The sequence below is a fragment of the Amia ocellicauda genome, chromosome 1 (assembly GCF_036373705.1).
Source record: "Amia ocellicauda isolate fAmiCal2 chromosome 1, fAmiCal2.hap1, whole genome shotgun sequence".
Lineage (NCBI taxonomy): Eukaryota > Metazoa > Chordata > Actinopteri > Amiiformes > Amiidae > Amia > Amia ocellicauda.
In genome coordinates this window covers 21,984,022-21,998,097 of record NC_089850.1, presented here as the reverse complement: position 1 = coordinate 21,998,097, position 14,076 = coordinate 21,984,022, and the positions used below count along the sequence as shown (strand labels likewise).

The window sequence follows — 14,076 nt, the reverse complement described above, 5'->3', positions numbered from 1 at the left end:
AATACTACGAATACTTATGAATATTATTATAATAACTAGTATTGTTATTACTAATAATATGAGTATTATTATTAATAATAATAATAATAATAATATTCAAAAACTATAGGAGAAAACATCAACCTCAGAATGTGATACTGTACATATAGACATATTGAATCAGGCATCATTTTGTTGGAGAACCAGCTATTGTGAGAGACTGCTCACTGCCATGACTGACTGGCCCATCACTATTATGGAGGAGTGCCATAGGTGTCCCTGTTACTGATCCTCTCCCCCCTTCATATTCACAGCACCAGGCTGTGGCTCTCCTGTCCTGTCACTCAGTGCAACAAACAGTTTTGAGTAGTTCGCAGCCGTGCAGGTTTTGAAAGGACACCGTCATCAACTGCAAGATGAAACTGGGCATCAGCGCCCCACACTGCAGCATTATCCTAGGTCTGCGGTCTCCTGCAACCCCTCTTGCCATGAAGGATGCACATGGGATGGGCTGGTGCTCATGGCCTATGACAGGCAACTCCTGGATGTCACTGCTGCTGCTCAGGCCCTGCCACTGGGGTTGTCTGGTTCAGCAAAGGAACCATACACAAGGAATCTTCTCTACAGGTCCAGTTATGCCACTATACTTTAAGAAACACAATACAACAGAGCCCAGTTAGTCAGAAGGAAAAACATTTTTTCCTAATGAATAATAAATTAATGCAATCTGGCAATATGACATTTTAAAGAATGGTAGACTAATCACAAGTGGTAAATGCATGTACTTTTGTTTTCTTTCTTTGTTGAGGTTCAAATTAATTTGTAATTTGTGTTTTTAAATTTAAAAAAATGTAACTTTTAAAATATTAACGTTGTTTCTTTCATGATGATGATGATGGTCATAGATCGCCAGAAGATGGAGCTGTGGACCCCAGTGTCGCTTGGTGATGACGTATCGCACAGTGCCAAGGATTCCGAACTTGTTTCAGGATGGCTGTGCTGTTAGAAACAACATTAGGAGACATTGTGTTTGATTTATATACAGAAGAAAGACCGAGGGGTAAACACATTCTGCGTATATGAAACGTGATACAACACTTTATTGTTTTACGATTGCGGTAGTCTGTATACAGCTAGATAACTACGTTGAAGTAGGGTATTTTGAATGTATTGACAAGCCGCATGGCGTGGTAGCTGACGCTTTTAATTTTAATATTAAGTTTTGTATTCAGTATTAATTTTATTTAAGTAACAAATGTGTGCTAATCCGCTTTACGTTATGATTTGTAGTTCCCCTTCCGAGGCTTGCACTAGAGCTGAGAGTGCGGCTTGTGTAGTTTGTTGTGGAACTTGTCTTGGAGAACAACTTGAAGATTTATTTATTGATTTTAAATTAACGACATTAGTGAAATTGATTAATGTGTATGTTTTTATTTTACAGCCTGCTTGAATTTCCTTAAGTTATGCAAAATCAAGTACTACAACTACTGCCTTATTCACAATGTACAGGTAATGATATAGCGCAACTTGACTGGTTATTTGTACATTCATATTTCAATGTTTTGTGAAATGTGTCGATCAAATAAGTATTGTTAATGCTACTTTAACTTTGTAAAGCATGATATTGCTCTGCAGTTAGTATTACTTTTTTCACAGTTTCAGTTGATATTTCTTCTGTTAAATCATCTGTTATAACTTCTATGAATAAATGTGGAGTCCACTTTGTGTGTGTGTTGGCAGAGTGGTAGAATATATATATATATATATATATATATAATGTCATCAGCATCATCAGCCATTATTGATCCACTGCTTGATGAAGTACTCCCCGAGATGTTTCTGTGTACAGTGTCTCATTAATTGCAGGTCAGATCTCTAACATGTCCAGGGGGTCTCCAGTTTTGCTTAGATGCCTTGGTCTTGTTTTTTCAGAGAGATTTTATCATCCAGACTGGAGACCCAACTGGCACAGGCCGCGGGGGAGAATCAGTGTTTGGGTCAGTTTCTCTTTTTCTGTAAAGCTCTGAAAGGAGCCACTTTTAACTAGTAGATAACTTGTTCTTACTGTGCATACCTTGTGGGTTGACTTCCAGGTATTTCACATATGTTGTTATAAGTGTGAAACAAAGACTGCTGTTAGTATGAAAGTATGGTAACGTGTAAAGCAATTTTAACTGTTAAAGAATTTCATGATGTATGTTGATGATAATGTAATACATAGTAATATTATCACAACAGCACATCTTAACTGTAATTCCTTACTCTGAATTTTGTCCATCCAGGTTTGTCCAATATATATTTATATTTGTAAAATAATGTGGATTAATTGTTTTCTTACCCTCAGCAAACTGTATGGGGATCAAGCTCGTTTTTTTGAAATGGAGAAAGTGCCCAGAATCAAGCACAAGAAGAAGGGCACAGTTTCAATGGTGAATAATGGCAGTGACCAGCATGGCTCTCAGGTAGTTACAAAAATTATGCCTTACAGCTTTTTTATGTGACCTTTACACACACACCTGTATTTTGTCATGCATTTGTACTGCAAACCTTGATTAAATGAATGGAAAGTTATTAAATGTACCTGTTTTTGTCCACTTATTGTGTGTGTATTATCTTTTCCTTTCTAGTTTCTTATTACCACTGGGGAAAATCTGGATTATCTGGATGGTGTTCACAGTGTGTTTGGAGAAGTAACAGAGGGCATGGAGGTCCTAATGAAGATCAATGAGGCCTTTGTTGATAAGGACTTCCTTCCTTACCAAGATATCAGGTTAGAGCTCAGGCATAAGAGAGAAGCTAGCCAAAGACCGCTTATCACACCTTCACAGGGAAGACCACTAATGCTCTCTACTGACTAAGGAGTGTCTATAGGAAGCCTTTGTATCTAGCATCATTGGTTAAGAAAGAAGTAGTAGAAATAACAGTATTCCATAGCTATTGTTGACTTGTTAAATTTTATGTAATCGTTAATTAGTTTAAACATGATTTTGTATTTTCATAACACTCATTATATTAGTGTAGAAATCATTGCAATTGCAAAGTGTAGTCATGGATCTTATTTTAAGCTGTGTGAATAAAACAAAACTAAGTAAGGAATAACTATCTTGAAGGTTCAAGTATATAGAAGGAAGAAAATAGACATTAGACATTCCTGGAGGAATTTGACATTCACATAACATACACTTTTGGTCAATATTATGGAGTCACCTGGAAATCTTGCTATACTTAAACATTTAACTTTTGCAAAAATACATTTCACTGGCATTTGACCTAATTTACGCTCACAAAATATCTTATAGAATCATATGCCAAATTACCATGGTCTCCCAAGTCCTTAACTTATTTTAATGTTATAGCATGATATTTTGATTGGAAATTTGCTGTAAAGTGTCTGTTGCATTTTTATTTGAGAATTGCAATACATTTCAATCAAATTAACAACATCTTCAGATTTTTTTTTTTTTTCCCACAATAAGATTTCTAGCTGAACCAGTAATGTTGTTAGTGTGTAGTTTTGGTCATTATTATTTTAAGAGATTATTAAGCCAGCAGGTCTGCTCTTGGTATGATTCTCTTATATTCTTGTGCAGAATAAACCACACAGTGATACTGGAAGACCCATTTGATGATCCATCTGGTTTGCCAATTCCTGATCGCTCCCCTGAACCAACAAAGGAGCAGCTAGATGTGAGTTTGATCTTCACTTGCTGAAACATCTACCTGCTTTGAGGAGGAGTAACAAACACATACTGTAGGTTTGACTCTATATAGACCTGTGAACTAATTTCAAATTATAAGATAGTCATCAATTTGGAATAAAATGTAAAGTGTCAACATTTCCTGTGTCTGGAGTTTGTGATATGCTGTTACATGATTACAAGGGACATACTTTAAAACACAAACCTTGCAAAATATTTACATAAATGAGAATTAAAAGAACACCTGAACTGTTTAAAAAATGCACATGGCTTCACAATTGTCACTTTTGTTGGCAGAGTGGTAGAATTGGAGCTGATGAAGATATCAATGACACAAAGGGAAAGGGTGCCGAAGAAGTGGATGAGTTGCTCAAAGAAAAAGAAGCTAAAACCAAGGCCATCCTACTGGAGATGGTGAGGAAATGCATTTATATGCCTTTTTGTCACTTTGTTACACATTTACATTTAATTTCATCACCTGTCTTTCAGATGAGATGTTAAACTGATGTTAAACATATGTTACAGTGCATTAGCCTATGCTTACAAACGAGTAGGATGATTCAAGTGATGCAAATGTTGGAATGCAATGTGATCAAACTGCTTGCTGGTGATTGCAGCTCTCTTTGAATGTGGCATTGTGTACTTGCAGTCAGTCTTCACTGTACATTAATTTTCTCTGTTATTGGAAAGGAGAAAAGATAAACTGTCTTCATTCTTTTCGCACAGCTGTGGATGCAGCAACACGTTGTCTATTGAAACTATAATTACTATGAAGGAGTAAGACTGTGAAACACTAATGCTTGATTGACTTGATGATAATGACTCGAGTTGCCGCTGGGAAGATAAATCCAGAGCTTTAGTAGATTTTCAGATACAGCTCTGCAAGAAATTAAGAGACCACTGTAAATTTCTTAAATCAGCATCTCTACATGTATGGCAGCCATTCCATTCCATTCATATTTTTATTTGGAATTTGGGAGAAATGTTGTCAGTAGTTTATAGAATGAAACAAAAAATGTTCATTTTACCCCCCAAACATACCTATAAATAGTAAAACCAAAGAAACTGATAATTTTGCAGTGGTCTCTTAAATTTTTCCAGAGCTGTATGTATCCACTATGCAACACATTGACATGACTTATCTTGAAACACTGATTTTAAAAGATTTAAATATTAAAAGCTTCTTAGATTAAGTGCTACACATGTTTCTTATACAATATAACAGCATGTAAAGATGCATTAAACCATATTTTTTAGGAATCACACTAGTTAAGATACCATGGCACATTTTTAAAGAGGGTACTAACCACAGTACACTGGCTAAAACCCTGTCTATAAATCCCCTGTAGATTAACTGGCTAAATACATTTCTGATCCTTATCTGCAGTGTGATAAACTAATGGATAGATCTATTTTTTATTTTGATCATCGTTATTAAGTATAGTGATTAAAGTGACTATTTGTCTCAATACAAAACTGATCATTCATTGTACTTAGGCTTGTTTCCATCCTTACCAGACGTCTCTAGTCAATCTGTAAGCTCAATCATTGAGAGTAGTTTATAAAGATTTTCTAAAACAAGAATGTTGCAGAACACAATATTTAATGCCACTGGATTAAATGTGGTTGTTATCTACCTATTTATGCACCAAAATCACAGAGGTATGAATAAAATGTTGAAGGGTAAGTACCTGTTTGATTGGTTGTGTTACAGGTGGGTGACCTGCCCGATGCCGATGTTAAACCTCCTGAAAACGTCTTGTTTGTATGTAAACTGAATCCAGTGACCACCGATGAAGACCTGGAGATCATATTTTCTCGCTTCGGACTCATCAAGAGGTGAGACGGCTGTCTGTCATGGCAGCAGTATTTGCCTTAGGTCTGTTTCCTTGCACATTCTGAAATAAAAGTGCTTTTAATTACCATTGAACATACACGTCCATTTCATGTTTCATGCAAGTTCAGCCATCTGTAGTGACCACTTCAAACGCAGCACATATGAATACTAACGCAACACTGGAGAACCATTTTTGTACATCACAAGTTATTTATTTCCTCACAGATTTGTAACTTTATGTTCAATTGATGGAAATTGAAATAAGCTGTATTAATCTTTAAAAAAAAAAAAAATCTTCTTTTCAAGTACTGACACAACACTGGCAAACCATTCACTGATTACTTGTTTCCATGTGTGGTGCACACACTCAAAAAACTTTAAGCATGAAATGGACATGCATGTTCAAACATAACTAATTAAAAGCACTTTTATTTCAAGAAAAGTGAGCAGTTAGACCTTAATGAGATTATACATTTACGGTTTTATTATACAGCTGATTCCTACAGATATTTTACTCTTCCTTTTTATTTTGCATAGTTATTTTCCTCAGTTATTTCCCCTGTTATCCCCTCGTTCAGAAAGTCCTGCTCTTTGCTTAGCTCAGCCCACAACCGCACACCTTCGGAGAGCTGTAGACAAGCAGTTATATTGTTCTGAGGATGTATAGTCAGCACAACAGCTACTTGTTCTTCCGATACTGAAACATTAAAACATTTTTTTTAGCTCACACTGACAAAGGCAAATCTCTAAACACCTAGTTAACATTCTCCATCAGACTGTCCTCTACCCACTCCCTGGGCATTATCGCCTTGCAGTCTGAATGCTAAAGCCAAGAATGAAGTGTGAACTTTTGGAAATCCTTCTACATGCCATTCCTGATGTTCTAAATGACCTGCCTGTAGTTGTGTAGTAGAGTTCATCATTTGTACAGCCAAATGCTGTGTCTTGCTAATGATAAAACATAATTGTGTATTATAGGGACATGTGCTTACATTTGTTAAACAGGTCCTTTGTATATGTGCCCAAATGTACGTTAAGCACTGTCAGTACTGAGTTTGAGTTCAAGCACAATTCACTAAACACTTTCCTCAAATTCAATTCAAGTTCATTTTTAATGTTAAAATGTAAACCCTGGCGTTTTCTACAGTTGTGAGATCATCAGAGACTGGAAAACAGGAGAATCCCTCTGCTATGCTTTCATTGAGTTTGAAAAGGTAAGCTTTGAGCATGAGAGTGATTTATTTTAACACAATAATATAAGGCAAAATATATTTTCTTGCAACAACTTTCACCTAACAACTCCCTCACACCCCCAAGGGTGATTAACCCCCTAGTCTTTCCTATATTCACCCAGAGGACTTCATAAATCATTTTTTAATTCAAGGATTATAATGTGAAAAACATTGAATTGCCTCAGAATTAGCAGTTCCCTCCCTGGCACCATGGATCTTAGCTGTAGAGAGTTATAAATAAAAAGCAAGGATACAGTGGTGTCAAGAAAGGGCTTAAGGGAGCTCCCAGCACATTACCAGTGATTTGTATGAAGCCTTAAAAGAATAACATAGACAGGGAAAGCCATTCCTTTAGTTTTGTTTTTATGTCCAGTAAAACGTGAAGTTGATGTATCTCCACATACCTAAGAATGCCATAGGCATATATTGCCAGAAGAAGATATAGAAAAGGGAGAGAAGGTTGAACCAAGGCTGTACATCTTTGAATGTATGCAGACTATTTAAAAAAGTATTTCTTAATATATATTCTATATACATATGGCAAAATTGGCAAAGAAAACAAAAACTTCAGACTGGCAATTTGAAAAGTTTTTACCTTAAGACAGAATACTTTGTTGCACCTCAACCAGAACATGTTTACTGTATTCAGACAGCCAAGTCACCTTTTACTTTATTCCTTATGCTGGTGGATCAGAATTGATGCTAGAAATCGGGAATATTGCTTTTCATAAAATTTTAGATGCTAGAAAAAACATAATAAAAGGAATGGTATTCTTTTTCTATGAATGTTCACTGGTAAATGTCAAAAACAAAGATAAAGGAAAGTAAAATACATTTTACATGTAGAGGGCAGCACTTGGTCACTTTATAACAAATATTGTCAGTCATACCCAGCTTTGCAACTTGCTGTGGATAATCAATGCATGATACATAGGGAAAAAGTAAGTGCGAGGAGAGTGTGTTGATCATGTCACAATACATAGTTTAAGGTTTAGAAAAAAATCTTTGTAAAATCATACAGCATTTTGGAAGGCAAAACTGAACATTTTGAAGAATAAATATATTTTTCTCTCAAATTAAGCCCTACCCCTTTTTTAATTTTATTTTTATTATAATGTATTTGCAAGTCAGTCTTTATTTAAACAATGTAATATTTCTATAATTTTAATACATTTGCCACCCTGTACAGACAGCACTCTGTGCAGGGAGGAAACTTGATGCTACCAGTTCACACCCATACCATCATTGTGCCTTAACAGGAAGAAGACTGTGAAAAGGCCTATTTTAAGATGGACAATGTGCTGATTGATGATCGCAGGATACATGTGGATTTCAGCCAGTCTGTTGCTAAGATTAAATGGAAAGGGAAAGGTAAGCTGCCTTTATGTGTTTGACAGGGATTCAGCAGGATGTCTGAATCAGCTCTGAATCGGGCACAACACGATTCTACACTCACTGTAACATAAAGGGAGTTTCATCTCAGGTTTTAATTGCTAACAGATAATGTCTCTGGAAACCGAAAACAAGTATCACTAGTCTTCCAGTCTTTTTAGTCAATTATTCATTATAAATACACCTGTAGTCATTTATCAGTGCTCTTATATTTCCATAATGCTGTCAAAATTAGAGCATACAATAAAACTCTGTAGAATATGAACTTACAAATAGCACACATTTGGTGACATGAATAGGATTTATTTTCCAGCAAAGAAAATAATTCAATAAATAAAACTGACAGCTGGACATGCAGTGCCTTGCCAAAGTACTCTCCCCCCTTGGTGTTTTTCCTATTTTGTTGCATTACAACCTGTAATTTAAATGGATTTTTATTTGGATTTCATGTAATGGACATACACAAAATAGTCCAAATTGGTGAAGTGAAATGAAAAAAACAATTTCTTTAAAAAAAATTCAAAACGGAAAAGTGGTGCGTGCGTATGTACAGTGCATCCTGAAAGTATTCACAGCGCTTCACTTTTTCCACATTGTGTTATGTTACAGCCTTATTTCAAAATTGATTAAATTAATTATTTTCCTCAGAATTCTACAAATGACAATGTGAAAGAAGTTTGTTTGAAATCTTTGTAAATTTATTAAAAATAAAAAACAAAAAAAGCACATGTACATAAGTATTCACAGCCCTCAATACTTTGTTGAAGCACCTTTGACACCAATTACAGCCTCAAGTCTTTCTGACTATGATGCTACAAGCTTGGCACACCTATTTCTGGGCAGTTTCTCCCATTCTTCTTTGCAGGACCTCTCATGCTCCATCAGGTTGGATGGGGAGCGTCGGTGCACAGCCATTTTCAGATCTCTCCAGAGATGTTCAATCGGGTTCAAGTCTGGGCTCTGGCTGGGCCACTCAAGGACATTCACAGAGCTGTCCTGTAGCCACTCCTTTGTTATCTTGGCTGTGTGCTTAGGGTCGTTGTCCTTTTAGAAGATGAACCTTCGCCCCAGTCTGAGGTCCAGAGCGCTCTGGAGCAGGTTTTCATCAAGGATGTCTCTGTAAATTGCTGCATTCATCTTTCCCTCGATCCTGACTAGTCTCCCAGTTCCTGCCGCTGAAAAACATCCCCACAGCATGATACTGCCACCGCCATGCTTCACTGTAGGGATGGTATTGGCCAGGTGATGAGCGGTGCCTGGTTTCCTCCAGACATGACGCTTGCCATTCAGGCCAAAGAGTTCAATCTTTGTTTCATCAGACCAGAGAATTTTGTTTCTCATGGTCTGAGAGTCCTTCAGGTGCTTTTGGCAAACTCCAGGCAGCTGTCATGTGCCTTTTACTGAGGAGTGGCTTCCATCTGGCCACTATCATACAGGCCTGATTGCTGGAGTGCTGCAGACATGGTTGTTCTTCTGGAAGGTTCTCTTCTCTCCACAGAGACACGCTGGAGCTCTGTCAGAGTGACCATCGGGTTCTTGCTCACCTCCCTGACTTAGGCCCATCTCCCCCGATCGCTCAGTTTGGCCGGGCGGCCAGCTCTAGGAAGAGTCCTGGTGGTTCTAAACTTCTTCCATTTATGGATGATAGAGGCCACAGGTGGACTCCAATCAAGTTGTAGAAACATCTCAAGGATGATCAGTGGAAACAGGATGCACCTGAGCTCAATTTTGAGTGTCATGGCAAAGGCTGTGAATACTTATGTACATGTGCTTTTTTTGTTTTTTATTTTTAATACATTTGCAAAGATTTCAAACAAACTTCTTTCATGTTGTCATTATGGGGTTTTGTTTGTAGACTTTTGAGGAAAAAGTGAAGTTTTGCATATTTAATGATTAACGAAATACTTGTAGTTTGAATGTCTTTGGTCTTATTTTGTAGCTTGATTGGATAAAAACAATAAATATCGAGATATTATTTTTAAGCCACATCGCCCAGCCCTAAAATACAGTAATTGTAGGTGTTCTGAAATAAATAGCCCTATAATTATATATTTACATTTTTTTTAAATAGAGCTAGAAATTGAAAAAATGTTTACAGAAATCAGTTATTATAGTCTTTTATGAAGATTATTATATATTTATTTGAATTAACTCTCTTTTCCACTCTGGTTACTGTCCAAGATGCTGTTTTAACTCTGTGATTGTCTGTTAGGAGGGAAATACACTAAGGATGATTTCAACGCCTACGAGAAAGATCAGGACAGTCGTTCCAAGTTTGCTTTGAAAGACAAAGTGAAACCCAAACAAGAGTATCCTTTTTGTTGTTCTGTAATCTGAGTTTCACAGGTTTTCCATGTAGGAAAATGCAGTTTTTTAACAAACTGTTTCTAGTTATACATGTTTTTTAATTGTATTATTATTATTAGAAATGTAACCTTATGTTTATCAATCATACAAAAGTTCAGTCTCCAGCAGGTATATAAGCTTGTATGCTAACAGCATAACACCATTTTGTAGGGCAAATTAATGTATCATATGCATATTAATATTATATAGTTAGTAATGTATTGTAAATATTTATTCTATAATATGATTTTAAGATTTCAGTTAACGTTTTACATATACTTGCTCCTGAGGATAATGTTTCAATATGTAATAAGGAAGTGTTATTATTTATTGGGGATTTATGTAGTCGCAGTATTACAGTATTACGCAGTCTTGAAAGGTGAATTCGGAGACTTCGGTTGTGTTCCCCTTGATGTGCAATGAAGCTCTAAGTATGACCTCGTCCTGGGAGATGAGGAAGAGGAGCCAGTACCCAGTCACCAGCCTCCTGGGAAAAAGCACAATGAGAAGAGACACCACAATTCTGATGATGAGGACAGCAGGAAGGCAAAGAAAACCAAGGTACACAATGTTTCCTTTCTATACAGATGTATTTATATTAGAAGTATTTTATTTGTTTTTTTTACATTCCTGTAAGCTATATCTCTGTTACACGATGTAAGAATGGGAATCCTATGTGCAGTATTTGTGTGAATCTAACGATGCAGGATTCTAAATACGCTAAATGTTTTTCAGTTGTGAAGAATTTCAACAATGCCTTGGGTTCAATGATTGACATGCTGCTCTAATAAAGTACAAACTAGATCTCCACTTCTGTCACGCTGGCTACAGCTGAGGGGCATGATTAGGGTAATTTTATATTTAAACCTGAGGGAAATGTACAGACATTTTATCTTCACTGTACTGTGAATTGTCTGAAACACCAATTCTTACAACAAACCTTACCTTTTATTATTTCTATGAATAATGGGTTCATGCTGAATAAAAGGCATTTTTGTTTCAATTACTGTACTGTGTTGATAGTAAAATTGTGTCTGATGCCTGAGTGAACCCCTCTCTCACTGTGTACAGGACAGTATGAAGGAGCTGCACAGAGAGAAGGGCAGGAAGGCAGGCCGACCGCGCTCTCGCTCCCGCTCTCGTTCCCGCTCCCGCTCCCGCTCCCGAGACAGAGACCGACACCACCGGCACGGCAAGTCCCGGGAGAGACACCGCCAGGAGGGCGGGGAGCGGCACCACGGGTACGACCGGAGGGACCGCAGTAGGAGCCCCAAGAAATCCAAAGACAAGGAGCGCAGCCGACACCGCTGAGGGGTGCAGCTGCCCTCAGACCTTTTATTTGTGATGTGTTTTTTGTCTCCACCCAGACCCCGCCCTCTACAATTTTTGTACTTTCTGAAAGCTATTGTTTTGAAATCTTTGACAAACAGCTGTTGTCTTGGCACTGGAGAGTCTGTAAATGGTACAGACTGAAAGTCTCCCCATGACTCACTTTCATAAAGCTGCCTCCAGGACCCCCTTATTTTTATTTTTTCTCTAATGAAAGAGATTGGTGAGCTGTACATTCTCCACACAGTAATGCTCTTTCCAGGAGCCCTACCTACAGATGTTCACGGTGTATTGTTAGTTCCCAGCCCTGGTCCTGGGGACCCCCTACCCTGATGGGTTTTGTTCCAACTGATTTCTCAGTTACATAATTGAACCCTTAATGTAACTACTTTAATCAAAAGTTGTTTCCTTAATAAGATAAGTTGCTTATACAATTTTATACTTAAAAGCCCTACTCTTTAAAATAATTAAAAGGAAATTAAATTATGGGTTCAACAAGCAGGGTAGTGGGCCGCCAGGACCAGGGTTGGGAATCACTGCATTTCTCTTTATATGTATAGCTGATTTTCTATATAATTTAATGAATTAAAGGAAGAGGTTTCATACATATTCACAGATAATTTAATGCAATTATAAGTTCCTTAGAAGGCAGAACTGCAGCTCTTGTCCATTTTACAACAGACATTGATATTGTGATAGTACTGAGATTCCACACCACTAATGTTTTGTGATACACCTAATTAAAGACTTTAAAATGATTGTATTATGGTTGACCTGTCTTCTACATTCAAATTCTTCTTCTTACATTATATTTTGTAATATCAATCCAAATGTATCTAAATATGCTGATAGCACAATGGATTAGATTTACTACGTTTGTGGAGGTCTGAGAATTGTGTAATCAGTGTTTCACTCCACACATGATGCACTGCTTAGGAGTTCGGACAGCCCCCTGTAGACAGTAGTAACTGAGTAATGTAGTTTATATGGCCTTGAAGCTGAAGAGGCGACCGCCTGGCTTTGAGGAGGAGGCTATCGGGATCCCCCCTCAAGAGGCAGAGACTGGGGGGGCGGAGGGATGTTATTTCTTATTGTGTGCCAGAGGGGGTGTGGTTGTGGCTGTGTGTCAAGTGAAAGTACTGACACGGATTAAGTGTTATTTCTGATTGTGTGTGTGTGTGTGTGTGTGTGTGTGTGTGAGAGCACGAGTAATACGAGACTGGGGGCTGTCCTGAACCTGTGAATCAAATGGCCAATTCCTGTAAGCAGGGCGAGAGACGTAACAGTCATCCACAAAGCTTTAAAGGACTCCCAGCTTTTTATTTATAATTGTTTACAAACTTGCATTCTGACCAAAATGCTGAATTCAGCAAAATAAATCTCTTGCTTAATGCAGTGTAACTACATTACTAATTATATATATAGTCAGAAAAAAATATAGCCCATACAGGAAATGTAAGGAATTCCCTGATGGGTATGACAGTTCCTAACTTTGTAGAGGATTCATGTCTCAGTGTTGTATACTTAGAAGGTGATGAACTGAAATAGCAAATTCAAATTCTGTTTCTGTTTCAATTATTTGTCTTCATTCACAAGACTTTTCCAGGAGAGTCATTGTGAAGTCTGGCTCAAAACAGTGTAGCATTTCCAGAGCTTGACCGGTTTAAGAAGTTTCTTCCAATACATTTTGGGGTTAGTTTCAAAACTATAACTCTACAACAATAACATAAATTGCTTGCATGAATGAATTATGGCAGCATACATGGAGGACCAGGGATCAGTGTACATCATTAAGTACTATATATATATATATATATATATATATATATTTTTTTTTTTTTTTTTTTTTTTTTTTTTTTTTTTAAAGAAAGAAACATAGGAAACAATGCTGAGGAAAAAAGGTAAATTAGTGATTTTCAGTTTTTGTCATTTTACCAGACTTGAACAATAATAACATTATGTAACAATACTCAGTGTGTATTTATTTTAAGGTTCTTCGTTGTTATGTTAAAACTAAAATCAAAAAGAGAATTGCAATCTTCACTTAAAATGAGTTTAAATGTAATATTAAGGCATTTGCTAACTAATACATTTTCTGCAGCAGATGGAAAAGTTTATTTAAGTTTTGGATTGATGCCACATCAGACAAGCCCTGAATTGTAAATTTAGAAAGTATACTAACAGGTAACACTGAATGGAGCTCCTTTCTAAGCAGTTTTCTTAACTTGGATTTAGAAGTACCAAGCTTTTATATTATGTATGT

At 36.9% G+C, this 14,076-nt stretch overlaps 1 protein-coding gene across 1 annotated transcript; it reads left to right on the top strand.

The window, feature by feature from the left end:
* Positions 1-906: 906 nt before the first annotated feature.
* On the top strand, positions 907-12,576 carry ppil4 (peptidylprolyl isomerase (cyclophilin)-like 4). The gene is made up of 13 exons (XM_066699025.1): positions 907-1,039; positions 1,421-1,488; positions 1,912-1,976; positions 2,324-2,441; positions 2,607-2,749; positions 3,570-3,666; positions 3,975-4,091; positions 5,392-5,516; positions 6,662-6,728; positions 8,006-8,117; positions 10,351-10,447; positions 10,910-11,045; positions 11,556-12,576. The coding sequence occupies exons 1-13, from the start codon at positions 970-972 to the stop codon at positions 11,793-11,795; spliced, it is 1,455 nt and encodes a 484-aa protein (XP_066555122.1). The 5' UTR covers positions 907-969; the 3' UTR covers positions 11,796-12,576.
* The last annotated feature ends 1,500 nt before the right edge of the window (positions 12,577-14,076 follow it).

Excerpts from the sequence above, each read along its gene's own strand:
- ppil4 (XM_066699025.1), top strand. The coding sequence starts at position 970 with ATGGCTGTGCTGTTAGAAACAACATTAGGAGACATTGTGTTTGATTTA. Across the intron at positions 3,667-3,974 it reads CAACAAAGGAGCAGCTAGAT|AGTGGTAGAATTGGAGCTGA; the intron begins GTGAGTTTGATC and ends TTTTGTTGGCAG. Across the intron at positions 6,729-8,005 it reads CTTTCATTGAGTTTGAAAAG|GAAGAAGACTGTGAAAAGGC; the intron begins GTAAGCTTTGAG and ends GTGCCTTAACAG.